The sequence below is a fragment of the Pipistrellus hanaki genome (assembly GCF_964339955.1).
Source record: "Pipistrellus hanaki genome assembly, chromosome: 3".
In the NCBI taxonomy this organism is placed as follows: domain Eukaryota; kingdom Metazoa; phylum Chordata; class Mammalia; order Chiroptera; family Vespertilionidae; genus Pipistrellus; species Pipistrellus hanaki.
Genome location: NC_140505.1, coordinates 186430513 through 186456722, shown reverse-complemented (window position 1 = coordinate 186456722; position 26210 = coordinate 186430513). Strand labels below are relative to the sequence as shown.

General features: G+C 57.9%; 1 protein-coding gene across 1 annotated transcript; it reads left to right on the top strand.

The window, feature by feature from the left end:
- The first annotated feature begins 1343 nt into the window (after positions 1 to 1343).
- On the top strand, positions 1344 to 25054 carry RANGAP1 (Ran GTPase activating protein 1). The gene is made up of 16 exons (XM_084879103.1): positions 1344 to 1543; positions 4895 to 5044; positions 10539 to 10666; positions 12780 to 12839; positions 14192 to 14371; positions 16228 to 16362; positions 17068 to 17226; positions 17298 to 17411; positions 18198 to 18297; positions 18386 to 18470; positions 19364 to 19550; positions 20026 to 20145; positions 21304 to 21406; positions 22335 to 22423; positions 23079 to 23200; positions 24185 to 25054. The coding sequence occupies exons 2-16, from the start codon at positions 4933 to 4935 to the stop codon at positions 24252 to 24254; spliced, it is 1764 nt and encodes a 587-aa protein (XP_084735229.1). The 5' UTR covers positions 1344 to 1543; positions 4895 to 4932; the 3' UTR covers positions 24255 to 25054.
- The last annotated feature ends 1156 nt before the right edge of the window (positions 25055 to 26210 follow it).

Below are 26210 nucleotides of genomic sequence, written 5' to 3'. Positions count from 1 at the left end.
CCACGCTCAGCCACGGAGCCATGCTGGCCGGGCTCAATATTACCCTTTATAGTACATGTATTTATTGCTTTTAGTTGTCCTGTTTGTTAGTCTCTCCTAATCTGCAACGATTCCTCAGCCTGTCTTTGTTTCATGACAGGTTTTTGGAAGAGTACAGACTAGTTATTCTGGAACATGCTTGGGATTGTCTGATGTTCCCTCATTATTAGATGACGTGTATGCATTGCTCGCTGGATGCTTTGCTTCGTTCTCAGTGCATCACATCGGGAGGTGTACGATGGATGTCAGCTTGCCCTGTTTATCGATGTTCAGGTGGACCATTTGGGTTAAGGTAGTGTAGTGTCACAGTGTCTCTACCATAGATGTTGTAGCAAAATATAGAAATGTTTAGCCTAAACATTTCTTGGGGAAGAACGCCAGCCCCCTGCACCGGGACCAGCCCAGCCCAGCTGCCTGACCACAGAGGACAGCACCACGGGGATCCCTAAGTCTGTACCCGCAGCATCAGGAATTTGTGTGAGTAATAAAAAGCTGTGATTTGCAACTGCATATGCTTCATGTGGTGTAATTCCTCTGGCAGTTAATTGAATTAATTTGCGTACGCTTAAATTTTAAATGAAAGCCTTTGGTCTTTGTTGGTCCTAGGCCTGCCTGCCAATCTGGTCCTGCTGAGGCAGAGCAGTCTCTCTATCAGCATCGCCTTGAATGTCCCGATTCCTGCACGGTTCAAGTTTATCTCAAGGGACGCCTTCGATGAACGCCCCAGATCCTTTCCCGGGATCTACTTGGGACAATCAGGTTACTATTTCCCCTTTTTAATGATCAAGTAATTTGTGGCTATTTACGTGGAAAGCTTCCAATGTCTTTTCAAGTTCATGGAACCAAAAAAAAAAAAAGAAAGAAAAAAAAGAAAGGCGCAGCTTTCCTTCCAAAGAAATACCCACTGCTTGCCGAACTGATCCAACAGCGTGCCTTGGGCTCTACGGCTTTGTTAAGTGAATTTGCACCTTTCCGGAAGGGCGGGGATGCTAGGCCGCAAAGCATTCAGGGAATTGTAGTCTTCCGGGGCGCTCCCGTCTTAACGCCGCCCTGTGGTCTCCCGCAGAAAGAGCCAGAAGCTAAAAAGGGAGGGCCGAGAGGGCGCCAGCGGCGGGCGCTCTGGGCGCGTTGCATCACGGGACTGGTAGTTTGCGGCCGCCCTCTGCCGCGCCCCAAGCGGGAGAACTGGACTACCACTCCCGAAAGGCCACTCGCGCGGGGGCCGGGGAAGCCGTCAGGGCCTCGGACAAATCAAATCGAAGGAAAGAAACTGCCGGCTTTCAAAATCCTCCTCCGCCATCATCCTCCGCCGTGCGGCGAGCAGGTGGTGTCGAGCGGGGAGGACCGTCAGGAGAACGGACGGGCGGGCGGACGGGCTGGGCATCGGGACCGCAGGACTCGGAGGCGGCGACGCCGAGCCGCGCTGCCGGGCCGCCATCCGTCCTCGCTCCGGCCGGGTGCGCGCCGCTCGGGGCTCCGCGCGCGGCGGCGCCGGCTGTTTACGGTACAGTCGGGTCCCCTTCCTTTCCCGTCACCTGCCGGGGTGGGTGGGGTGGGGTGGGGGGTGGCGCGTCCCCGGAACTGGACGTGGAAGGTGGGGGCCTCCGGAGCGGGTTCTCCCCGGCGCCTTCCAGGGCGGAGCGCGGAGCGGCTGGGAGGGAGGTGCTGGCCCCTCTCACGAGGGGGGAAACTGAGGCTCGCCCGGCCGCCCCGGCGTTTCCTGTCGGCGTCGGTGTCACCGGGGGCGGTGCGCGTCCTCCGGGCCCCGGGGGCGGCTCCCGCGCCGCCGCCTGTCACCGCGGCCCGCGCCGGCGCCTCCGCGCACCCACGCCCGCCGCCCGGGGCCCCGCCTGAGTCACAGCGCCTCCCCGGCCACGGACGCGCACCGGAGAGCGTGGAGGCGGAGGACTGTCTGTGTTTACTGTTTGTCTTCGGACAGATTAACGCACCTCTCTGTGCTTGGGGTGGATCGTGTGTGTGCGTGCGTGTGTGTGTGTGTGTGTGTGTGTGTGTGTGTGTACACACCAGGCTGAACGGTGGGCTCTCCTCCAGCTGCTAAGTTCTGGGTGCCTGTTGCCTTTGGGGGCCTCATCACCATTTTTCTATCCCCAAGTGGTTCCCTCGCAGAACCGCCAGAGGTGGTGGGGTTTCAGGCTGATGTTTACTCCGTTTCAAACCGCCGTTGGAGCCCTTTCCAAACGCCCCGCAGATCGTGTCAGGTCACCCCTCTCCTCTGCCGGGTGCCTCCCGGCGGCTCCCGTGCCACTCAGAATGAAAAAAGCCACGGCTCTGAAAATGACCTTTGTGGCTTGGGCCTCGGTTCATTTTCTTTCCCCGGTTCTCACCTCCTTCCCCGCTCTCTGTACCCCAGCCTCCGTGGCCCCCTTGAAGCCCCCCCAGAAAAGCAGTTGCATTTGCAAGAATGTTCTTCCTCCAAGTCTTTCTTTCCTAATAAGTTCTCTAACTATTCTACTTGAAATTGGGCAGGCACACACACACCCAAACAATTCTTTACCCGCCTCCTTTTCTGTTTATTTTTCTTCAGGCACTGAGTATCTTGTTAAAGATACTAAATATCTCGTATAGAACATGTGCAGGGTTTTTTTCATCATTCACTGCCGGTACCTGGGACAGTGTCCGGCACACAGTTGTACTCAGGAATGTTGCATGAATGAATGGACGGATGCCTCCTTCCCCAGAAGAATAATTCATGCTTATTGATAAGAACAGACAGGCCCTGGCTGGGTAGCTCAGTTGGTTAGAGCATCGTCCCAATACTCCAAGGTTGTAGGTTCGATCTCCAGTCAGGGCACACAATAACAACCAGCCGATGAAGGCATAAATAAGTGAAATAATAAATCGATGTTTCTCTTTCCTTTCTTCTCTCTTAAAAAAGAAAAAAGAAAAAGGGCAGACCAGGGCGATGAGGGCTAAGATCAGGAGAGCGGGTGGGAAGCTGGCTGTGAGGCCCAGAGGAAGCCAGGGGAGTGAGACGATGGGGAGCTATCTTGAAGGGGAATAGATTGGGTGAGGAAGCCATCCTGATGGTAGCAGTTCTGTCCCCCGTATCCGTCTGCCTTGATCTCCCCTGAGTACCTGCCATTTCCTCTGGAGAAAGGAGTGGTCCTTTCTGAGTGCTGGACTCCATGCTGGCAGCCCTGCCCCTGGTCTATTGTGATGGCGGCTTGGCTGTTGTGATGTAGGGACCCCGGTGTCCTAGGAACCCCTGAGGTCTGACCACGTGGGCTGCCTGGTCCCCTGGCCAAGGCTGAAACCAGATGTGCAGTGGGCTGACCGCTGTGCCCCACCCCCAGAGTCATGCCAGCGTGGGTGGTGGGGCATCCTCCGGGATGGATGACCTGGATCCTGTAGCCTTCTGTGTCCTGTTTGAGGAGTGGGGCCCTCAGACAGGAAGTAGCCAAGATGATCAGGCAGGTGTGTGCCTGGGGCAGACTCCTTACCGCCATGGGTCTGGACTTAACTGCCTCTCACGGGGCCCAGGAAATGGGCAGCTCACAGGGCTTTGCCAGGTGTCCCAGCGGGGCATTTGGGTTCTCCCCAGCCAGGGACCCAGGAGTTCCTCCCCCCTCCTTTTCTCCCTCCCTCTGTCTCTTATATGTAGCATTTATTATTATTATTATTATTATTATTACTATTATTATTATTACTTTGGTTAATCCTCACATAAGAATATATTTTCCCTTTTTTTTTTAAGGGAGGAAGGAGGGATGGAGAGAGAGAGAGAGAGAAACATGGATGTGAGAGAGAGACATAGATTGGTTGTCCCCAAGAATGTGCCCAGACCGGAGTCTGGGGACAGGAATCAAACCTGCAACCCAGGTAATGGCCTCGACTGGGAATCAGACCTGTAAACCTTCAGTGTGAGGGCCAACAACACTAACCATTGAGCACACCAGCCAGGGCACATTTTAATTTTTTAACAAAAAAAATGATCTAAAGATTTCATTTGAGAGATTTTAAAACAAGTTACAAAATTTTGTTTCAGCTATTCAGGTACAGTTTTAAAATTATACAGAAGCTAGAGTTTTACAATAACATTAGGTTTAGCAATAAATTACATTATAATGAAAATAATTACAAGGAGGGGTGAGGGGCAGACTCTTTACAAGGAGTTGATGGAAGGAAACAATGCGGGGTCATGAACACACAATACAGTGTACAGGTGATGTATTGTAGAACTGTGCACTGAAACCTGTAATTTTGTTAACCAGTGTCACCACAGTATATTAAATAAAAAGTAAAGAATAACATAAAAAATAAAAGAAAATAATTACAAACATTAAATATGAAAACATTCTCTCCATAACATGGGTCTCAGCTACCTTCTCATTCGTTGTAGCTATCATTACTTTAAAAATAGAGATGAAGTATGTTTGTTTGGGTCCCCCCTCCCCCCCCCCAAAAAAAATACATGCATGTTTATAGGGCATAGTAATGTCAGCCACCATCGCCACTAAAGAGGGCAGTAAAATATCATTCTTTGTCATCTTGTAAAAGAAAAATGCTTGGCTGCCAAAAATGTGATGTTGCTTCTCAGTGGTCTGCCACCGACTAACCAGTGAACCTGATGTGGTCACTTGTGATTCTTGCATCATAGCCATTCTCCATCTTATTACAGAGTACCGTTCTCCCAAATTGAATTGTTTCCTACCATTTAAAGATTTTATTTAAAACACAAAACTCATCACATCAGTGATATCCTGCAGACTTGTGTATACCTATGACTTGGATTGACTTGGTAACATAGCTTGCTTATGATGATTAGTAAGTGCAGCGCTGTGATGCTCTCTGGAAATGAGCCTCCTCTCTCTCAGTGAAACTTTGGTCACCTCAGTTTGCAGGTTTCTGGGGGAGCCCGCCAGTGTGTCCAGCATGGCCTCTGAAGACATTGCCAAGTTGGCAGAGACGCTAGCCAAAACCCAGGTGGCTGGGGGACAGCTGAGTTTCAAGGGCAAGAGCCTCAAACTCAACACTGCAGAAGATGGTGAGTTCCTGGGGGAGGGGAGCGGGGCTGACCCGGGGAGGAGGGAGTGTGGGATAGTGCTCACTCTTCCTGGTGGTCAGGCTCAGTTAGCTACATGGTCACATTTTGTCCCTGCAGCTCTGAGAGTGTCACTGGGCCCATCCAACAGTGAGGCTCAAAGGTGACTTGCCCTTGAGCATGCACAGGCTTCCCTGCTGGTCTCCATGTTTTTTGTGTTTTTTTAAATATATTTTATTGCTTTTTTACAGAGAGGAAGAGAGAGGGAGAGAGAGTTAGAAACATCGATGAGAGAGAATCATCAATCAGCTGCCTCCTGCACACCCCCTACTGGGGATGTGCCCGCAACCAAGGTACATGCCCTTGACCGGATTCGAACCCGGACCCTTTAGTCCGTAGGTCGATGCTCTATCCACTGAGCCAAACAGGTTTCTGCCGGTCTTCATGTTTGCGGTGGGCATTCCTGCCATGACGGATCAGGCTGGCGGGGGGGAGAGCCCCTTTATCTCTTGGGGGAACAGAGGCAGTGAGAGACCACAGTTTGTGGCGTCCCAAGGTGTAGTTGCTAACTTCTTACTTTAGATTCACCCCCACCTTACCCCCATGATCCCCATGGTCTGGGAATACCTGCCACCCTCCCCAGAGCTGAGGCCCTCCCTCCTGGCGCTGCATTAAAACAGTCTGGTCCCTCTCGGGGGGTCTGGTGGATGCAGCTGAGTCTCCCCGAGGCCGGATGGCCGTCCCTGCCTGTGTGCAGGCACGAGGACGGGAGAGAACTAGGAATCGGAATGCAGACCGTCTCCACCCCTGGCACTGACCATCCCTGAGTCCCCTGGGGGCTGGAAGTGAAGGCGCCCTGTTGGTACTTCTGGCCCAACCAGGAAACTGGTCGGAGTGTGCGCGGCCGGCTTGCCCTCGCCTGTCAGAGAAGCTTTAGTCTTTGGCTGCTGGGAGCAGGGTGCTGCGCACTCCCAGTCGGATTCACAGAGCTGAGAACTGAGTGCGACACTGTTCATGTATTTTCTTCCCCTTCAAAATGAGTTGGCGTTTTTGGAAAAAAGTTGGTGAAACAATTAAAAATTCATTCTCATAGTGCTATGTAATAGTAAGAGAGTATTTAAAACACTAAGAAATCAAAATGCTAGTTAGGCTAGTGTTCAAAGTAGTAATAATGTACTTTTAAAAATCTGGTATGATACCTGTATTAAAATGTTAAAACTCTCAGAGCTCAAAATAACAGACCAGGGGAATGTGTAAGAGTGTTTGTGAAACACTTGGAATACGTTTTAGAACCTTCACATCTCTACTGAATGTTGAAATACTGAGAATTTGTATTCAAAGCACTGTGAAAGGTAGGATAGTCTTTCAAATGGTAATTGTTATTTAAAGTGCTGGTATATATGTAAAAACGCTGTTTAAACACTTGGAATTCACAATGAATGAGCTTGAAACACTGGAAAAAAGTGAATCAAACTCCGGAAATTTACAATGATAACCTAGGTTAATGTCTAAGAACTTGCTTGGAACACTAGGAATACGTCAACAAAGAGCCTTCGTATCTGTAACACGTTGCTTAATGACAGGGAAATTGTGTTCAAAGATCAGGATTTACAGAGTGCCTCCCTGTGTTTTTGTTACTTTTGATTCTTGCATCACCCTGAGATACAAATGTTGCTGTTTTATAAATAAGGGAAAAGGACTTTGGAAACTTAAATAACTTGCCCAAGGTCATACAGCGGCTAAGTGGAGCCAGGATGTTGAGAGGCCCGGCTGCGTCCTGTTCTCTGCTTCTCCGCGGACGTTCAGCTCAGTGCGGTCTACGTGCATTTGTGTTAAACGCTCTTCACTGAGCACAGTGTCAGGCAGAGTCTTAAGTTTATCTCACAAAAGCCCTGGAAGTAGGCTTCATCTCCAAGAGGGCTCAGGGAGGTGGTCTGATTACTGGAGGGCACAGCTCTGAGTAGTGCAGCTGGATTGGAGCTCAGGTTCCTGTGGCCCTGACATCTGTGCAGATAGCCAACACTTCCCAGCACGGGCTGGACATGCTGCCTCCCAGCTAGGAGGTCACTAAGGATGCCCAGCTCCCACCCCAGCCTCCGAGGAGCTCATCGTGTGGAACGGGAATGGGTACTGAGCAGGAGGCAGAAGGTGAAATTACTGACCTGCATGGGAGGCGCAGGGGAGCATGTGGGGGACAGGGACCACTGAGGGCAGGAGGTCCAGGAAGTCCCTGTGGATGAGCGGCATTTGTCCTGGAGGGAAGATTTAAGGAGAGAGCACTGCAGGCTGGGAGAAACACGCGAGCTAGACACCGCCCTGGGACACAGGGCGGGCTGGGAGAAAAGCCAGAGTCCCACAGGAGCCCAGGGCAGAGGCCCTGGATGCTGGGCGAGGAGCCTCATCTTGGACCCAGAAAGGGCTCTGTCTTGGCTGGGAGTGAGCCCGCGTGGACAGGGTGGGCGAGGGCCTGTGCAAGGGGGCCGGGTGTCTGATGGTTATTCGGTCAGGCCCTTTTCTCCCCAGGAAGTCATTTAAGGACCAGAGAAAGGCCTTCCTGCTTCATGTGGCAGAGGAATTAACCCGGAACTTGTTACTTTGTCCCAGAGGCTGAGAAGAGAAACCCCCCGCCACACAGCCACGTGACTGCTGGTCATTTAGGGATGTTTGGGGCCCATTTCTGATCTGTTGTTTTGTGTTTGTTTTTAATTCATTTAGTTTTTAATATATTTTATTAGTTTTTTTACAGAGAGGAAAAGAGAGGGATAGAGAGTTAGAAACATTGATGAGAGAGAATCATCAATCAGCTGCCTCTTGCACACCCCTTCTGGGGATGTGCTGGCAACCAAAGTACATGCCCTTGACTGGAATCGAACCTGGGACCTTTCAGTCTGCAGACCAACATTCTAGCCACTGAGCCAAACCGGTTTTGGCTCTGATCTGGTTTTAAGTTAGGTGTAACTCCATTTGGATTGGAAACCAAGTGAGAGGGCAACTCACGTGTGCGACCCCCACTGCCTCCTGTCCCTGCTCTTCCTGTTTTGGTGCATTCACTTCCGCGGTTGGTCTGGAAAGCACAGCACCTGTGTCTGTGCTTGGGTCACTCAGGCAGCAGAGGCGGTCTGCCTGGCGCCCTGGCCTCTATGCCGCCGTGCTTTCCCGGGCGGCATAGACAGGCCTGACCTGCCAGGCCCTGGGTGCTAAGGGGCATTTCCCTCTGGAGCAGGCATTCAGCCCCTGCACGGCTGCTCGCTCCGGAGCAGCCGCCAGGAGGGGGGCAGGAAGGGAGGGGTAAAGGGGCATCTCTGCTGGGGCTGCTTGAAGTCCATGGTTGTGCGCAGAGGCAAGGGTACAGGGTAAAGGGGGAGCATGTAGGCTCGGTTTGGAAAAGCAGTCTGAAGTGCAGCCCTGCTGGTTTCCTGAGCTCCTGAGCAATGTTGCTTCACCCGTGAACCCTCAGCTTCCTCTTTGAGTGGAGGCCCATACCTGTCGCCTCCCTGTGAGAAGTGGGAAGTGAATGCCGAGTCATTCCTCTCCTAGCAGTGTGACCTTGTAGGCATTCACTTCCCCTCGGTGTCTGAATACGTTCACGTAAAGCAGATGTGACAGTAGCCACCTCATTAGAGGCTGTGGGGAACATAGGAGTCAGTGTGTGTAAAATTAAGTATTCATCCGTATGAGTAGTGAGCAGAGGCAGGCGAGCCCCTTTCCTCATGACCCAGTGGGAAGACGGTGTTAAGTTCGTGAGACGGGGTACCATTGCAGCGGGCTCCATAGGAGGTGGGCTGTGCTGCCTGTTGGGAGCTTACCAAGGGCTTCTGAGGACGTGCGGCAGAGGGGAGGCGGAGGGAGGCAGGGCTGTACAGAGGTCCCCAGCTTGGACAGCTCCGAAGGGACCCCTTAGAGGTCGAAAGTTAAAGCCTTTCTCAAGACCTCTGTGGACTCTAACAGGTTTGGCTCAGTGGATAGAGTGTTATTGGCCTGTGGACTAAAGGTCCCAGGTTCAATTCCGGTCAAAGGCATGTACCTTGGTTGCGGGCACATCCCCAGTAGGGGGTGTGCAGGAGGCAGCTGGTCGATGTTCTCTCATCGATGTTTCTCTCTATCCCTCTCCTCCCTTCCTCTCTATAAAAAAATCAATTATATATATATATTTTATTTATTTATTTATTTATCTATCTATCTATCTATTTATTTATTTTTTTAAGACTCTGTGTGGGTTTTGTAACCTGGAAGGTCAAGTTCAAACTTTTATCTCCCATATATACATCTCCATCTGTTCTCTACTATTGGTTTCATGTAACTGGTGTGTTTTGTTCAGATTGTAAAGTTAATACATGCACATTATAGAATATAGAAACATTGGAAGAAGGAAAAAAACTCAGTAACTTAATTATCACACAGCCCAGGGATATAACTACTGTTAATTTTTGTACATTTTTTAAGTCATTTGTTGTGTGTGTGTTTTTCCTAAACATGGCTGAATTCCTTTTTGATTTTTTACAGAGAGGAAGGGAGAGGGCTAGAGAGTTAGAAACATCGATGAGAGAGAAACATCTATCAGCTGCCTCCTGCACACCTCCTACTGGTGATGTGCCCGCCACCAAGGTACATGCCCTTGACCAGAATCGAACCTGGGACCTTTGAGTCCCCAGGCCAACGCTCTATCCACTGAGCAAAACTGGTCAGGGCCCTTTTTCTTTTTTTAAAAAACAATTATGATCATATTACAGATATTTTAAAAGCTACTTTATAACCTGAATCACTTATTATAACCATCACCTAGACATAACTGCTTTAACATTCGGTTTCTATCTTTCTGGACCTCGCTGTACGAATGTGTATGTTTGTTTGTATACTCATAGGCTCATCCGAGAGAGAATAGAAGTAACATTTTTAAGGTGTTATCAGACCAAATATCGTGGAATAACCTCATTTTTTACTTACCATCTAACATGAATGTTTTCTAAGTCAGACGCCTGTGTCACCATTCATAAGTGTGTTCCAATGAATTACCTATCAGCCTGTCGGCTGTCTGCTGTTGGTTGTGTGGAATTTTTCATCATCATAAACAGCACAGTAATGAACACCCCAGCCATGGATAACGGAACACTCCAAAGCCTTCAAGCCTTGAACTGCTGGCCCTCTGACTTGGTGCCATTTTCCCCCGTGGCCTGGTGCCCCCTGTCCTGGAGGCTCCATGCACACCACCCACTAGGTGTCCCAAGCTCTTCCTTTGCCTCAAGCAGCCAGTTGGTCTTTCCCTTGCTCCCAGACCGGTCCCCACACGCCTTGTTCTAACGCCTGTCACAGAAAAGTGGTCGGGTGGCTGTGTCCCCTGCCAGACTGCGAGCCTGGTGATGTTCTCTGTGAGCCAGGGCCTGGCACACGGCAGGCACGACATAGCTGTAGGAACTTGAGTGACAAGGTAGTGTCTGGGCTCTCCTGCCTCACTGTTTGTGATTCCAAAAGTAAGATTCTCTTCTCTGGTCCCGGGCAGCCAAGGATGTGATTAAAGAGATTGAAGACTTTGACGGCTTGGAGGCTCTGCGCCTGGAGGGCAACACGGTGGGCGTGGAGGCCGCCAGGGTGATCGCCAAGGCCTTGGAGAAGAAGTCGGAGTTGAAGGTGAGCCCCGCAGGGGGACGAACTGCCCCAAGGGGACCGGCTGGGGATGAGCTTCCACTCAGGCCCACAACCAGCTCCCGCCTCTGGCTTCCCCAGAGCACTGGGCACCGGCCAGGGCCCTGCCCCTGCCTGCTGTGTTCGTTCGGGTCCTCCAGCGGCGACACGGAGAATGTGTTGGGAGTGCAGCGGGGCTTATTGGGCCGCATGTGTGAAGATAAAGGGAGGAGCAGAGCTGGACGCCTGCACGGCAGCTCTGGCGCCTGTGAGGAGGGAAGGGCACAGAACTGGCTGGAGAACCTCCCTGCTTTCACAAACGCTCAGCTGCTCCAAGCAAAGGCTGCCCTGCCCGCCCCGTAGAGGAGAAATGGCCCGGCCTTAGCTTGGATGCCGGCTGCCTGCCCTCCTCACAGCTGATTGGCAGCCTCTTATGGGCTAGATCAAAGGGGTGACCCTCCTAGTGCACCCCAAAGTGGGTGCCGCTGGACGCCAGTACTTCAGGATGCTCTTTGGGGAACGTGGGTTACCACGTTCCAATCGTCCGGAAGATGCCGGTGCTCTTGTTTGCCGGGACCGGCATGTGTGAGTGTAGCAAAGCCCCCAGAGTCCGGGGGAAAGGCCCTGCTTGGCAGGCGGAACGGCTTAGTTCATACACGGCTGGGCTCGGGCTGGCCTCAGGCTGGCCTCCGCTGCACGGTCACCGAGTCCTCACAGCCACCAGGTGATGAAGAGTGTCCACTCCGTACGTCCGGGGAACGGAGGCTCCGGGGCTAATGGCCGGGTTCCTCCTGCTGCTGAGTGCAGTTCGCACTCCTGCGTCCAGTGCTCCTCCCTGAGCTTGGGGAGAGGAGGGCACGAGGGCTGGGGCCAGAGAGAAGCGGAGTGACTTTCTAGTGAGGGCTGGGCTGGTTTGCTCAGGAGGTCACGGCCGGGTGAGCAGCCGGGCAGTGCTTGTGTCTGCTCTCCTGCCTGGAGGCCCTTGAGCAGAAGCCAGATATTTTCCTGCAGAAGAGTTTAGCCCTGCTGGTGGCCAGTGGCCGGTCAGGAAGGGAACGGAGCAGATGCAGCCTGGGCCTGGGCCTGGGCCTGGAGGCTCTGCAGGAGCTGAGCTTTGGCACCAAGGGCCTGGCTTCAAGCCCCAGCACCACCTCCTTGCAGGACGTGGCCTTGCACTGAGCTCAGTGAGCCCGGCTCCTTCCTGAAAAGCCTTCCTCCCGGAGAGGTGTGATGGCCAGGGGCAGGCTCGTGTCATGGGAGCTCGGCCAGGGGCAGCGCTGCGTGCGTCTTGTCCCTGCAGCCCAGAGCCTGAGCCACCGCCCGGCACCCGGGCCTGCTTCTGCAGGAGGGAGCTCGGGGCTGCGGCAGGGGCGGGGGACCGCTACCATTGATGGCCACTGTGCTCCGGGCACATGCTGATGGAGATGTTCTCTCTCCTTGTGACATGTTTACAAGTTAGGCTGTGACCGAGGAGAGTGTGGCCCACAGTTATACCTTTGGGGATTGGAGCCCAGATGTTAGCCCAGCCCCCTAACTGCTCTGCTGCCACCTGAGATTGTGGGCCTGAAACCTTTTTCAAAGTCAGAGATGGGGATTGTGGGGCCTGGGCTCTGATCCTGGGGTCCGTTAAGTCAGAATCAGAACCATGCCTCAGCATTGCCAGGTGTGGTCAGGAAAGGCCGGAATGCCAGTGATATTCTAGGTGGACTCAGCGGCCAGAGTGGGAGGGGAGGGTGTGCCCATGCGTGGCGACTAAACTGCTGGCCAGCATAAGACCGGTGCCGTGGCCACCACTTCTGTGCCACCTGCCTGTATTTCCTCGAAACCAGCTCACTGAAGTAATTGAAAAGCACACCCGGTCCCTCCTGTAAATGGGGGCGTGTTATCCTGTCTGGGACACTTCACACACACAATCCACAGGTGTCCCAACCCACGAGGCCACCCAGAGGCCCTGAGCCTGAGGGTGCTCCTTTGCTCAGAAGGCAGGCGAGTGGTGAGCTGCCTCCTGAGGGGCAGGAGGGCGAAGAGAGACTCAAAAGGAGGAACTTCCTTGTGCTGTCCTAGCTGAGGTGAGGTCTCAGCTAACTCTTCTTCCTCCTCCTTCCTTCTTCCTCCAAAGCGGTGCCACTGGAGCGACATGTTCACGGGGCGGCTGCGGTCTGAGATCCCACCAGCCCTGGTAAGTGAGCGGCCGAGGCATCCCCCTCCCCCCCCCCCCCCCCCGCCATCCCAGCCTCTCCCCCCCCCCCCCCCCCCCGGCCACCCCAGGCCTCTCCCCTCCGGCACAGCCCCCCGGCCATCCCAGGCCTCTCCCCTCCGGCACAGCCCCCCGGCCATCCCAGGCCTCTCCCCTCCGGCACAGACCCCCGCCCATCCCAGGCCTCTCCCCTCCGGCACAGGCCCCTCCGGCCATTCCCAGGCCTTGGTCTAACACCTTCTGGAGGCTAAGATGTCCTGTGGGTGACTGGGATGCTGACACAGAGGGAAGGGGGGCCGGCTCAGAGGGTTTGAGCAGCTCTGATTGCTTGGGGGCGAGAGGTAAGTTGGGGCAGATTCTTAGGGCCGGGCCTCCTCCTGTGGCTGGGGCAGCCAGAGGCAATGTCTGCCCACCCCCTTCCCTGATCTTTGCCCAGCCTCATTCTGCCCCATTTCTCCGGGCACTGCAGCACCCCGTGGCTGGAGGGCCCCAGGATTGCCGGCATCTATCTCCACCTCTGGTCCTGGGCAGAGGCTTCGGTTTCCTCTCCGTCTCCCAGCGCACTGGCCAGCAGCCTCCTCCTGGGCCCTAGACTGCTGTCTCACTCCTGGTGGGCACTTGCCTCCAGCCTCCGTCTGCCCCTCACCTGCCCTCCTCAGGTTGGGGGGCTGTTCCTTCCACACCCCTCACCCACCTCAAAGCCCATTGCTCTCGGTCTCAAGTTCGCAGTTCTTGGCCTGGCCTTCAAGGCCCTTGCCTGATCTGATGCCTCACTCTCTTTCTAGCAAAACCCAATTTCCTTCTAGCCTCAGCCTCTCTGGAATCTACCAGCTGTTGCCCCGGGCACACATCTGCTTTGTGCTTATGTCTCTGCTCATGCTTTTTTTTTTTTTTTTTTTTTTTTTTTTTTTTTTACAGAGAGGAAGGGAGAGGGATAGAGAGCTAGAAACATCGGAGAGAGAGAGATATCGACCAGCTGCCTCCTGCACACCCCCCATCGGGGATGTGCCCGCAACCAATGCACATGCCTTTGACCGGAATCGAACCTGAGACCTTTCAGTCTGCAGGCCGACGCTCTAACCACTGATCCAAACCGGTTTCAGCTCTGCTCATGCTTTTTCTGCTGCCTGGAATCTCGTGTTTGATTGGCTGATTCTCATGCAGACTGAGTTCACATGTTACCTTCTGCAGGGAGCCTTCCCTGACCACATGACATGCACCAAGCCCCGCTCCCCAGCAGAATCGGGAGCCCTCTGCCGGCTCTCAGCAGCCCGAGTGCCCCTGGCACAGAAGCAGCACCTGGTGGGCCTCTGACATGCCCTCCCTCTGCCCAGATCTCACTAGGGGAGGGCCTCATCACCGCGGGGGCGCAGCTGGTGGAGCTGGACCTGAGCGACAATGCCTTCGGGCCTGACGGCGTGCGAGGCTTCGAGGCCCTGCTGAAGAGTTCCGCCTGCTTCACCCTGCACGAGCTCAAGCTCAACAACTGTGGCATGGGCATCGGTGGTGGCAAGGTGGGTGCGGGCCCTCACGTCCCTCTGCTCTCCACCCCTCCCTGCCCAGCCCCTGCTGCACTTGCCTTCACCTGCAGTGTGCCCTGGCCACCCTCCCTCTGGGTTTGGCCCGTTTTTCTCTTCAAAGGAGAAAGGCCTCAAAGGTGGCAGCCTGTGGCCAGTGGGAGAGGAGATGGAGTTCGTGAGGGTGGGGTTGCCAAGCAACCATCCCAATTCTTGTGTTGCTTGGCAACACGTGCAGTATTGCATATGTGCTCCGACTTGCTGGCTCTGCCAAACGCAGGGCTTTGGGTGTCCCTGGGCCTGCTGTGCCTCAGAACAGTGGGCAGAGCCTCGTGAGCCTGGCTGTGCATGCGGGGAAGGAGCCCGGAAGGAGACGGCGCAGCCGCCCTTGTTCCTGGGGCCCGGTGCTCCCCCCCCCCCCCCCCCCCCCCGCTGGTCAGCCCGCTAGAAAGAGCAGCTCAGAGGGAGGAGGCTGTTTACCTCTTCTGGCTCCTTCAGGCCCAGATTCCAGAAGGACTGAGTGCCTCCCTCACGTTCTGACCTAAAGTGGAACAGGGCTGGGGTGCGGGAACTGACCGCAGCCAGGACCCCTTCCCTTTGAGGATGTGTTATGTGCAGAACGGTAACTCTCCTGCCACAGTGACAGTGGCTGATGCTGTCCCATCTTCTCAGATGCGCAGGCCTGGGCTTAGAGATCTTGGGTCGAGGGCAGGGGATACTGTGGATTGAATGCTCATCCCCGTGGCCCTGTCAGAGCAGCAGGAAGAACCGTGTGATGCCTGCAGGGCTCCAGGCTGAATGTCCTGAGGACCAGAGCGGCCTCCCCTGCAGAGGGTGCCTGTTGGCCTGCCCCCTGGGAGGGGAGCGAGGGCCACGCCCCCTGCTGTCCCAGCCACCCCGCCCCCAGCCTGGGGGAAGAAGCTTGGGGTGCGTTACGACCTAAATAGATTTGAGTCCACAGAAACCAGGCCCAGCCCTGCCCAGAGTGTGATGTATTGGGGGAGCCAGACTCATCCGTGTAAAATGCTCCCATTTCCCACCCTCACCTCACTCTGCTGAGAAGCTGCTCCAGGCACCACCCCAAGGACAGGAGAGACGGGTTCGGTTTTTGCTCCAGGCAGCAGAGACCCTGCTTTGTGTGGCTGCCTGGACACTGGTGCCTCCGACGGGCTCAGTGGGGCCGTGTCTCCTTGGCCGGCTCCCCTTAGATCTCGGGGAGCGTGGAAGAGACACTGGAAGGTTTGGGTCCTGTCCAGTCTGCCACTTGCTTAGCCCCCATAGGAACGTTTCTGCCCTTCCCTGAGCCTGAGTAGCTTCCGCTGGAAAGGGCCTCCTGAGGGCCCCGCCTGAGAGAGGGCTGTGGCAGGAAAGTGGGTTAATGGTGAACCCATCCCGGCCCTGGCTTCAGGTTGGCCACTTGGTGTTGGTCTCTCTCTCCCTCTGGGCCTTGGTCCCCCATCTACCATGAGGCTAACCTCAGGGTGGTGGGACCACACATGAAGCAGTAGATGCTCTTTGTAAGTTATAGGTGCTGGGCACATGGGAGAGGTGACCCTTCAGTGTTTGAGCTTTTTAAAACATTTTGAGAGACAGAGAGAATTGATTTGTTCCACTTATTTATACATTCATTGGTTGTTTCTTGAATGTGCCCCGCCCGGGGATTGAACCCGCAAACCTTGGTGTTTTGGGATGATGCTCCAACCAACTGAGCTGCCCGGCCAGGGCTGGAGCGGTTCTTTGTCCCTGTACCCGCCACCGTGGGCGGCACGGACGTGGAAGACCCACTCAGTGGCACTGCTGCCCTCCCGGAGAGGCCTCCTGCCTAGGCCTGCGCCTCTCACCTTCCCCCACAGATCCTGGCGGCCGCTCTGACCGAGTGTTACCGGAAGTCCAGTGCCCAGGGCAAGCCGCTGGCCCTCAAGGTCTTCGTGGCTGGCAGGAACCGTCTCGAGAACGACGGAGCCTCTGCCTTGGCAGAAGCTTTTGGGGTGAGTGGGTTCTGCATGTCCTGGGAGTGCTCCCAGCTCTGGGGCAGAGCTGACACCTAAGCAAGCCACTTCCTCGGGGGCTCTGGGGCACAGGGAGAGCACCGGACTGGGCTGGGGACCAGGAAACCTGCTGGGGAGGAGGCGGGGAACAAGAGCTGTAGAATGCATAATGGCCAGCCTGCCAAGAAAATAGCAACTGATAAGGAGACAGCGTGTTCCGGCGGGGAGAGTGGAGTGTCACAGGTTTGGTTCCACGGTGCATCAGGGGAGCCCCTCCTGACCCGAGAGGAGTGGCACATGCGTGTAAGGAGGGCGGGAGGGCCGGGGAAGAGAGGCCAGGGAGCTGCAGTTCGCACAGGAGGGCATGGCTGACTGCTGAGCCAGAGTCCACGGTTCTCAGTGGAGGACATCTTACCAGGAAACTTGTGTTAGAGCTGTGTGGCCCTGGGCCAGTCACTTAGCCTCTGATCCCTGGTCTCTGTTTGCGGTGATCCTGATCCCGGTAGGTCTCCCTCGTGAGCTTGTGGAGAGGCTCAGTGCAGCCACGTCCAAAAGCACGCTTTGAGGTCTGATCTGCCCAGACGTTCCCATCAGCTCCTCCCCGTGTCTGTGCAGTGCGGCCTCCCGCCAGCTGGTGTCACCGGCGTGGGCCTGCAGCTGGCACCCAGGGCCCACCTCTCCGCCCTCTCCTTCCTGCCCTCGAAGGTCATAGGGACTCTGGAGGAGGTCCACATGCCCCAGAATGGGATCAACCACCCCGGCATCACCGCCCTGGCCCAGGCTCTGGCCATCAACCCCCTGCTGCGCGTCATCAACCTGAATGACAACACCTTCACGGAGAAGGGCGCCGTGGCCATGGCCAAGGTGAGGCGGGGCCCGGCGGATGGCGGCTCGGGCGGGTGAGCAGCACCCTCACCCCTCACTTCCTCCCGCAGACCCTGAAGACCCTGCGGCAGGTGCAGGTGATCAACTTTGGGGACTGCCTGGTGCGCTCCAAGGGCGCGGTGGCCATCGCAGACGCCGTCCGCGGGGGCCTGCCCAAGCTGAAGGTGCCGCCGGGGCCGGGGTCCCCACTGGGGCAGCGGGGGGCAGAGGGTCTGGAGCGGAGACCAGGGTTCTGCATCCTCCCTGGGCCGCTGTGCCAGTGCCTTCTCCCCTTTGGGCCAGTTTCTTCTTTAAAAGCAAACGAACAGCCAAACCGGTTTGGCTCAGTGGTAGAGCGTTGTTCTGCAGACTGAAAGGTCCCCGGTTCGATTCCGGTCAAGGGCATGTACCTTGGTTGTGGGCACATCCCCAGTGGGGGTGTGCAGGAGGCTGGTCAATGTTTCCTTCTCATTGATGTTCCTGGCTCTCTCTCTCTCTCCTTTCCTCTCTGTAAAAAAATCAATAAAATATATTTTAAAGAAACAAACGAACAAAACCCAACATTTGTATTGCGTTCAGAGAGGAAGGGAGAGGGAGAGACAGAAACATTCTTAATGGGAGTGAGTCATCGATCGGCTGCCCCTGCATATCTCCTACTGGGGATCATGCCTACAACCCAGGCATGTGCCCTGACCGGGAATCAAACCGTGACCACCTGGTTCATCGGTCAACTCTCAACCATTGAGCCACGCCGGCTGGGCAGTTTCTTAATTGTTAAAATGGGGTCGTAGTTGACTGTATATAACATCCTGGGTGCCTGGCACATCCCTGGGTACATGGCATTTCTGTTGGTGGCGGTCTGGCCATCTGGGGACGGAGCCCCCCTCCCCTGGGGAAATGGAGGTTCCCAGTGGGACCTGGTTCTCTGACCCACGTTTCTGCCGGCCACTACCCCTTCCTCCTATTTTTAGGAGCTGAACTTGTCGTTCTGTGAAATCAAGAGAGATGCTGCTCTGTCCGTGGCCGAGGCTGTGGCAGACAAGGCCGAGCTGGAGAAACTGGACCTCAATGGTAAGTAGCGGCGGTGGCCTCGGCACGGTACTGCCGGTGGGTCTGACCCTGACCCTGACCCTGGTTTCCTCTCCCCTCCCCCGAGCAGGCAACGCCCTGGGGGAGGAAGGCTGTGAGCAGCTCCAGGAGGTTCTGGACAGCTTCCACATGGCCCAGGTGCTGGCGTCCCTCAGGTGAGCTCTGGGCGCCTAGGGACTCGTTCATTTCATTCACCTCATGAGCATGGCGGAGGCTCTGTAGGTACCAGGTGCCGTGCTCAGCACTGGGATGTGAAAATACGGCAGCGAAGGGGCCGCTTCATCCTAGTGGGGCAGGGGGTCCAGTCACGGTGTTATTGCACGCTCAGCAGAGGGAGGAGGAGGGCTGGGGAGTGTCCCTCTAGAACAGGGAGCTGAGAGCTCTGAGGGTATGACGGCTGGTCTGATGCTCACGGATAAGGCAGGGCAGCCAGCAGAGCTGGGGTGGCGCTGGGGCGGCGCTGGGGCTGGGCTCCACATTGCTCAGAGACTGACTAGAAAGGGCGGGACCGAAGCAGGAGGGTGGGGCTCTGAGTTTGCAGAGCCCACTGGAGGCATGGGAGGGGCGGCCTCCTTCAGTAGATGGCACCCTCTCCCTCCGCCCCTGTAACCTCCAAGTTGGCTTCATTCTCTGTCATCCTCAGCCACTGCTGTCGCTAGAACGTGGGGACTCGATGGGCTCAAGGCTCAGGGTCCAGGGAAACAGAACAGCTGTCCTTGGGCCAGGACCCCCGCCCCCCCAAGCTGGGGCTTCTTACGGTCAGCAAGATAATAGGTGGCATGGCCCTGGGCACTCAGCCTGGGCAGTGTTCCTGCCAGACCCTGGGCCCCTGAGAGTTCTCTTCCTTTCCTGTGTACCTGTGGGTCTGGGGGCCTCTCGACAGGGACGAGCTCTGAGTCTCAGCATGGGCTTCCCTGGTGCTGAGCTGTGAGTGACCGGCTCCGCCCTGAGAGCAGCTGCCCGGCTGGGTCTGTGGGTTCAGAGCCGGGCCTCAGAGCCAACATGGCCATGGGCTGGAAGGGTCTCCTTAGCCAACTCCCCTCTGCAGTGATGATGAAGGTGAAGATGAGGATGAGGAGGAGGAGGAGGAAGAGGAAGGAGAAGAAGAGGAGGAGGAGGAGGACGAAGAGGAGGAGGAAGAGGAGGAGGAGGAGGAGGAGGAAGAGCCGCAGCAGGGAGAGCAAGGAGAGGAGTCATCCACCCCGTCAAGGAAGATTCTGGACCCCAACAGTGGGGTGAGTTCCTGCTCCCTCAGTTCCCCAGTAAACAAAGCTCATGGAGGACTTGGGTTAGACAAGGATCCCCTCCTCTTGTGAACTTGGCGTTCCTAGTTTTAGGGGAGCATTTCAGCCAGCGCTCGGCAGTGTAGTTTTTCTCTGGGCACACTGGTGCTCACTGGCAGTGCTCATTCGGACCAGGCTCCGTCTGGTTCTGGTGGGCCCACGTTGGGGCCACATGCCTCCCGCGTCATTTCTGGGCCATGTCATGTCATGGCGAGGACCCACTTGGTCTTGAAAGGCCCTTGGGATCCGAGGGAGGTGGCTTGTCCCGAGCTCAGAGGCAGGAGTGCTGGGAGCCGTGTCTGGCTCTGCCCTTTGGGGACGTGCACATGAGTGGCAGGAAGAACCCCAACTCTGAGTGGTCATGGGCACGTGTTCCGGGTGAGGAGCCTGGGTTCAGACCTCACCGCGCTACCTGTGCTGCCCCCAGGACCCGGCTCCCGTGCTGTCCTCCCCGCCGCCCGCCGACGTCTCCACCTTCCTGGCCTTCCCCTCCCCCGAGAAGCTGCTGCGCCTGGGGCCCAAGAGCTCCGTGCTGATAGCCCAGCAGGTGAGCGAGCGGCCTGGGCAGCGCCGGAGGAGCGGGGCGAGCTGGGCACGAGCTGGGAGGGGGACAGCGGGAAGGGCGGCAGGGCTCCTCCTAGCCGGAGCCGTGTGAGTGAGTGTGGCGTTGTTACAGGCAGGAGGCAGGAGGCCGCACTTCAGACGACTGGAATTGAGGGGTGTATTCTCTTGCACACACTGGCCCTAGGCTTCCTTCTGCATGTTCTGTAGAACCAGTTGCTTCTAGAACAATCTGCTGCCCAGGACTTCTGTGGCCATCCATCTCATGTGTATTGCTGGCAGGCTGCCCTTGCTCTGGCCTCACTTGCTGGCTGGTTAGTGGGTCCCCTCATTCATTCTGAGGTGATTATCAGGCACCTCCTGTCCGCCGGGCACTGCTCTGGTACCTGGGCACGGTTTATTAAATGGAGACCTGTTACTCTCTCTGTACAGGTGAGAGAAACTGAGGCCCAAAGGCGAGTGACAAATACCGGAAGAGGGGCTCACTCGCTCTAGCTGGTCTGGGACCAGGCCAAAACCGGTTTGGCTCAGTGGATAGAGCATGGGCCTGCGGACTGAAGGGTCCTGGGTTTGATTCTGGTCAAGGGAACATGCCTCAGGAGGGGGTGTGCAGGAGGCAGCCGATCAGTGATTCTTTCTCATTGATCTTTCTCTCTCTCCCTCTCTGAAATCAATGAAAATATATATTTTTTAAATGGTCTGGCTCACACCTGGCTTGGCTGATTTTCTTGTTTTACTGTTTTTGTTTCGTTTGTTCCTAAGTGAGATTATATAACGTAAACCTGTGTGGCCCACCTTTTCATCGGCTGCGGTTCACCGTTTTCCTGTCAGTAAAACGCTCCTGTGCCCTTTGCCAGCGAGCAGATGGGGCAGGGAGGCAGGCCCTGGTTTCTGGGCGTTTGCCTGTTTCTGCTTTTCTCGTTGTCGGTAAAGTTGAGGTCACTTGGTTGCATGGGCGTGTGGTCTGCCCAGGGGTTGTCAGGTTAGACCGTGAGAAGGGTCAGTCACCGGTGACGATGGCTGCGTCACTCACCCTGCCTGGCCGCCTGCCTGGCCCGGCCACGCCGGCTCTGCGGGGACCGTGTGGGCCAGGCAGGACCGGGGCTCCGGCCCTCGCTGACCAGCCTGTCTCCTGTGTCCTCAGACTGACACCTCTGACCCCGAGAAGGTGGTCTCCGCCTTCCTGAAGGTGTCCTCTGTGTTCAAGGACGAGGCCACTGTGAGGACGGCGGTGCAGGACGCAGTAGGTAAGGTGGGCGTGGGACTGGTGGTCCTGCCTCTTCCTGCTCCAGGCAGGGGTGTTTCCGGCACTGGGACCCCCTCCGCACCAGCTGCTCTCCGCCCTCCCACCTCTTCCTCTGGCTTCTCCTGGAGGCGCGCCTCTGGTTTGTACATGGGAGGCAGAGGCCTGTCCCAGGTCGCTCGGCTCTATGCAGTTAGGGCTCAGGAGGCCAGCAGGCCCCAGCCCAGGGCCCGGGGGCACCGCGCTCGGCGGAGGGCTGTGAGGCAGAGCCTTGGCACCCGTCCTCTCCACCTGGAGGGTCCCTGCCCCCTTCGTATCTGTTCCAGCCTCTCCGGGACCTCGGGTCCCCCTCCCAAGCCCTGTCATGAGTTCCCCTCTCCCACCTGGTTCTGTTCCCTCCAACCTCCCACCTGTCAGCATGTCTGGGGTCCAGGTCCTGGCAGGCAGGCAGGCGAGAGGACGGCCTGTGTGTGAGGGCGCAGCACGGGAACGGACAGCACGGAGGCGGGAGGTCACGGAGCAGTCAGGCTGGGTGGGTGGGTGAGAGCCGGGGGGAGTCTGCGGGTCTCCTCCCTGGGAGCCCAGCCCTGTGGGTGAGGACGGTTACCCACGTGGTTTCCCTGAGCACCCAGCACGGACGCGAGTGGCCACAGCAGTCTCCGCAGGCCCTCGGCCACTCATCCCGTCTCCCTGTCCATCTCCCTCCACAAAGTGCTGAACCCTTACCTCACCTCCACCCCAGCGGGGCGCGGTCCCCGAGCCCATTTCCCGTGAGGGGCCGGACAGGAGCGGCCGCGGGTCACAGCCGTAGAGCCAGCCTCTCCGGTGCCGGCTGCCCCTCGCAGGGCTGGCGGGAGGAGGGGCTGACGCCTGGGCCCGTGGCCAGGCCTTTGCCTCAGTGGGCGTTCTGCCCACGCTGCTCTGCCTTGCAGACGCCCTGATGAAGAAGGCCTTCAGCTCCTCCTCCTTCAACCCCAACATCTTCCTTACCAGGCTCCTCATCCACATGGGCCTGCTCAAGGTGCGCTGGGAGGGGGGGGGGGGGGGGCCTGCTCAAGGTGCGCTGGGAGGAGGGGGAGGGGGGTCTGCTCAAGGTGCGCTGGGAGGAGGGGGGTGGGCCTGCTCAAGGTGCGCTGGGAGGAGGAGGGGGGCTGCTCAAGGTGCGCTGGGGGGGGGATGGGGGTCTGCTCAAGGTGCGCTGGGGGGGGGGGGCGGGGCCTGCTCAAGGTGCGCTGGGAGGAGGAGGGGGGGCCTGCTCAAGGTGCGCTGGGAGGAGGAGGGGGGGCTGCTCAAGGTGCGCTGGGAGGAGGAGGGGGGTCTGCTCAAGGTGCGCTGGGAGGAGGGGTGGACCTGCTCAAGGTGCGCTGGGAGGAGGGGGGGGGCTGCTCAAGGTGCGCTGGGAGGGGGGGTCTGCTCAAGGTGCGCTGGGGGGGGGGTCTGCTCAAGGTGCGCTGGGAGGAGGGGAGGTGATGGGGGTGCACCAGCGGGTGTTCTGGCCATGCTCCACGCCCCGTCCCACAGGAGTCCCGCCCGGCCTGCCACCCACACCGTCCCGGGCTTGGCTCTGCTTCGGCACCTTGGCCGGGAGCCTTTCTGAGCGGGGACTGGGTGGTGGAGACCCTGGGCCCCCAGGGGACCTCAAAGCTCACCTGCTGCTCCGTGTGCTTCCCTTACAGAGTGAAGACAAGGTCAAGGCCATTGCCAACCTGTACGGCCCCCTGATGGCACTGAACCACATGGTGCAGCAGGACTACTTCCCCAAGGCCCTCGCTCCCCTGCTGCAGGCGTTCGTGACCAAGTGAGTGTCCGCGGCGGCCGCCCTCAGCTGTGGGGCCTCATGCCTCCGGCTCTTAGCATCCATGTTTGACCACCGCTCCTGAGGCCGCCTCCCTGGGCCCAGCTGAGGACACAGGGCTCGGGGACAAAGCCTCTCCTTGAGAGACCGAGGACGTAGCACCCGTTTTCCAGAGGGGAACCGGTCAGTCAGGAGCCGCCACAGCAGCCGAGGCCACGGGCCTGGTCACGCTGGGGCGGGTGGGTGCTGGCCAGTCAAGTAATGGAGAGCTTCCGAGTCCTGTTGGGGCCACTATGAATGGGGGGGTGTCCCCTGTCCTCCTGGAGGCCTCATGCCTCAGTCTCCCCTTATGACCAACCAAGGTTGTCTCCAAGGGCTCTGACCGGCCACACTGCAAGGGAGTGCAGTGCCTCGGGGGAAAGGGCCGGGAGGGGTGGGATGGGGCCACCCCCGCCCGCGTGTGCATCTCCTTTGAAAAGTCACCACCAACTGAATCTGGGTATTTGGGGTCCCGGGTGGGACAGAGTGAGATGAGGCTGGAGAGGTAAGCCCAGCTTATTCTAGTATCAGGGCCTTGAAGTCTGAAGCAGCGTGGCATCAAGCGAGGATCTTAGAAAAGCAGGGACACCAGCAGATACGCCCACTGGCAGCAGTGGAGAGGGGCTGGGGGGACTGAGGAGATAGGGGACAACTGGGAGCTGAGGGCACACGGTCAGCACGCTGAGGCGGCTCAGGAACACAGCTCCGCAGACTCAGTGAGAACGTGGCAGGCAAAGTACATCGATAGCCCATACGTTTCACTCGCCTCATAGTATGTAGATACTGAAAGGATAATACTTTGCATCCACTGGGCTAAAGAAAGTATATGATGAAAATTAACTTAAAGAAGGCATGTGGAATTGGAAGGGGGAGCCGGGCACATTTCTAGCACAGAAATGGCCCACGCTCTCCGCCTCCTGAGCTGACCCCCCGCGCCTCTCCCCGCAGGCCCAACGGCGCCCTGGAGGCCTGCTCCTTCGCCCGCCACAGCCTGCTGCAGACGCTGCACAAGGTCTAACGGCCGCCGCCTCCTCGCCTCGGCGGCCAGGGTCTGGGGAAGGGCCTCGGATGGGGCTCTGGCAGAGGCAGGGGGTCTTTGTGCGTGTGTCGTGCTGGTCCCGGGAATGTGTGTCGGTGTGTGCGTGCCAGTGTGTGCTTCCTGTCGGGACTGGGTTTAACGCCTCCTGCTGGGCTGGCCCTGGTCCGCTGGAGGGGAGCTGGCCCCGGAGAGAGGGCTGCGAGCTGCACTGCCATTAAATTCACCGCCATCTGAGGGCGCTCTGCTGGTCTGTGCCCAGGCTCCGGGCCTGCGGCTCTTCCCACCACTTTGCCTTCCTCATCCTCAGGCCGCACCACAGCCTGGGGTGCTGCTGCCCACGCGCTGTCCCTCCCTCTGGGCTGGGACTCTGCATTTCTCATTCTCACCGCCTGGGCCTCTGCTTCCCGTCACCAACCCTGACCCTGCAGCCCCCGCAGTCCCCACCGTCCATCCCTGCTGTGCCGGCCCTCCCACGAGAGGCAGAGACGGCCCTGGTGAGCCCGGGGTGCTCAGCAGAGGGCCAGGCCCTGGTGCGGCCCTGTGGGCAGAGGGTCCTGGAGTAGGAGATCCCGCCGGCGCTGGCTCTGGACCAGGAGATGTCGGTGCCTGGCCCGGAGGGGCACCTGGCAGGCACACTGCTCTCCTGCCTGAGGACTGACGGAGCTCCTCAAGGACGGCGGGCAGGGCTGGACTGGCCAGCGGTGCCCCTCGGCGTCCTGTTCCCTTCGTGTTCTGTCCGGGCTGTGCCTGAGGCTTCATAATAAAGTCATGTGACAACCGTGGAGACTGAGGCTCTTCCCCCAGCGGCATTCGGGCCTGAGCACCTGGCGCCCCCCTCAGTCTGAGGGGCAGTCATTCCTGCCGAGGAGTCCCCCTGCCAGCCTCCGTCACCACCGGGCAGCTCTCCACCGCGGCCGGTGCGTCCTCCTGTGGGCACGCCAGCGCCGACAGCCGAGGGCAGTGCCGAGGACCGGGCTCCCCCTCGGCCTGTTTCACCCGCTGGGCTCCATGCCACCCTCCTCTGAGCACAGCGCCCCCGGTCCATGCCACCCTCCTCTGAGCACAGCGCCCCCGGTCCATGCCCTTCCCTCTGAGCACAGCGCCCCCGGTCCATGGCACCCTCCTCTGAGCACAGCGCCCCCGGTCCATGCCACCCTCCTCTGAGCACAGCGCCCCCGGTCCATGCCCTTCCCTCTGAGCACAGCGCCCCCGGTCCATGCCACCCTCCTCTGAGCACAGCGCCCCCGGTCCATGCCACCCTCCTCTGAGCACAGCGCCCCCGGTCCATGCCACCCTCCTCTGAGCACAGCGCCCCCGGTCCATGGCACCCTCCCCTCTGAGCACAGCGCCCCCGGTCCATGGCACCTCCCCTCTGAGCACAGCGCCCCCGGTCCATGCCACCCTCCCCTCTGAGCACAGCGCCCCCGGTCCATGGCACCCTCCCCTCTGAGCACAGCGCCCCCGGTCCATGCCCTTCCCTCTGAGCACAGCGCCCCCGGTCCATGGCACCCTCCTCTGAGCACAGCGCCCCCGGTCCATGCCACCTCCCCTCTGAGCACAGCGCCCCCGGTCCATGGCACCCTCCTCTGAGCACAGCGCCCCCGGTCCATGGCACCCTCCCCTCTGAGCACAGCGCCCCCGGTCCATGCCACCCTCCCCTCTGAGCACAGCGCCCCCGGTCCATGGCACCCTCCCCTCAGCACAGCGCCCGGACCCGGCGTGGCTCCATCTGTGGGCCTGGCGGGCCGGACACTGCCATTCACCAGGACCCCCCGGGGCTGGCCAGCGGGGTCACTTGATGGGGTCGGGCCTGGTGGGGAGCCTGGGAAGGCTGCTTGGCTGTGGGGAGCCTGGGACAGAGGACAGCTCCCTGGATGGAGTCTCTCCTGCTGTTGCCCGTGGGGGAAGGACAGGGCCCTCACCTCACACCCGAGA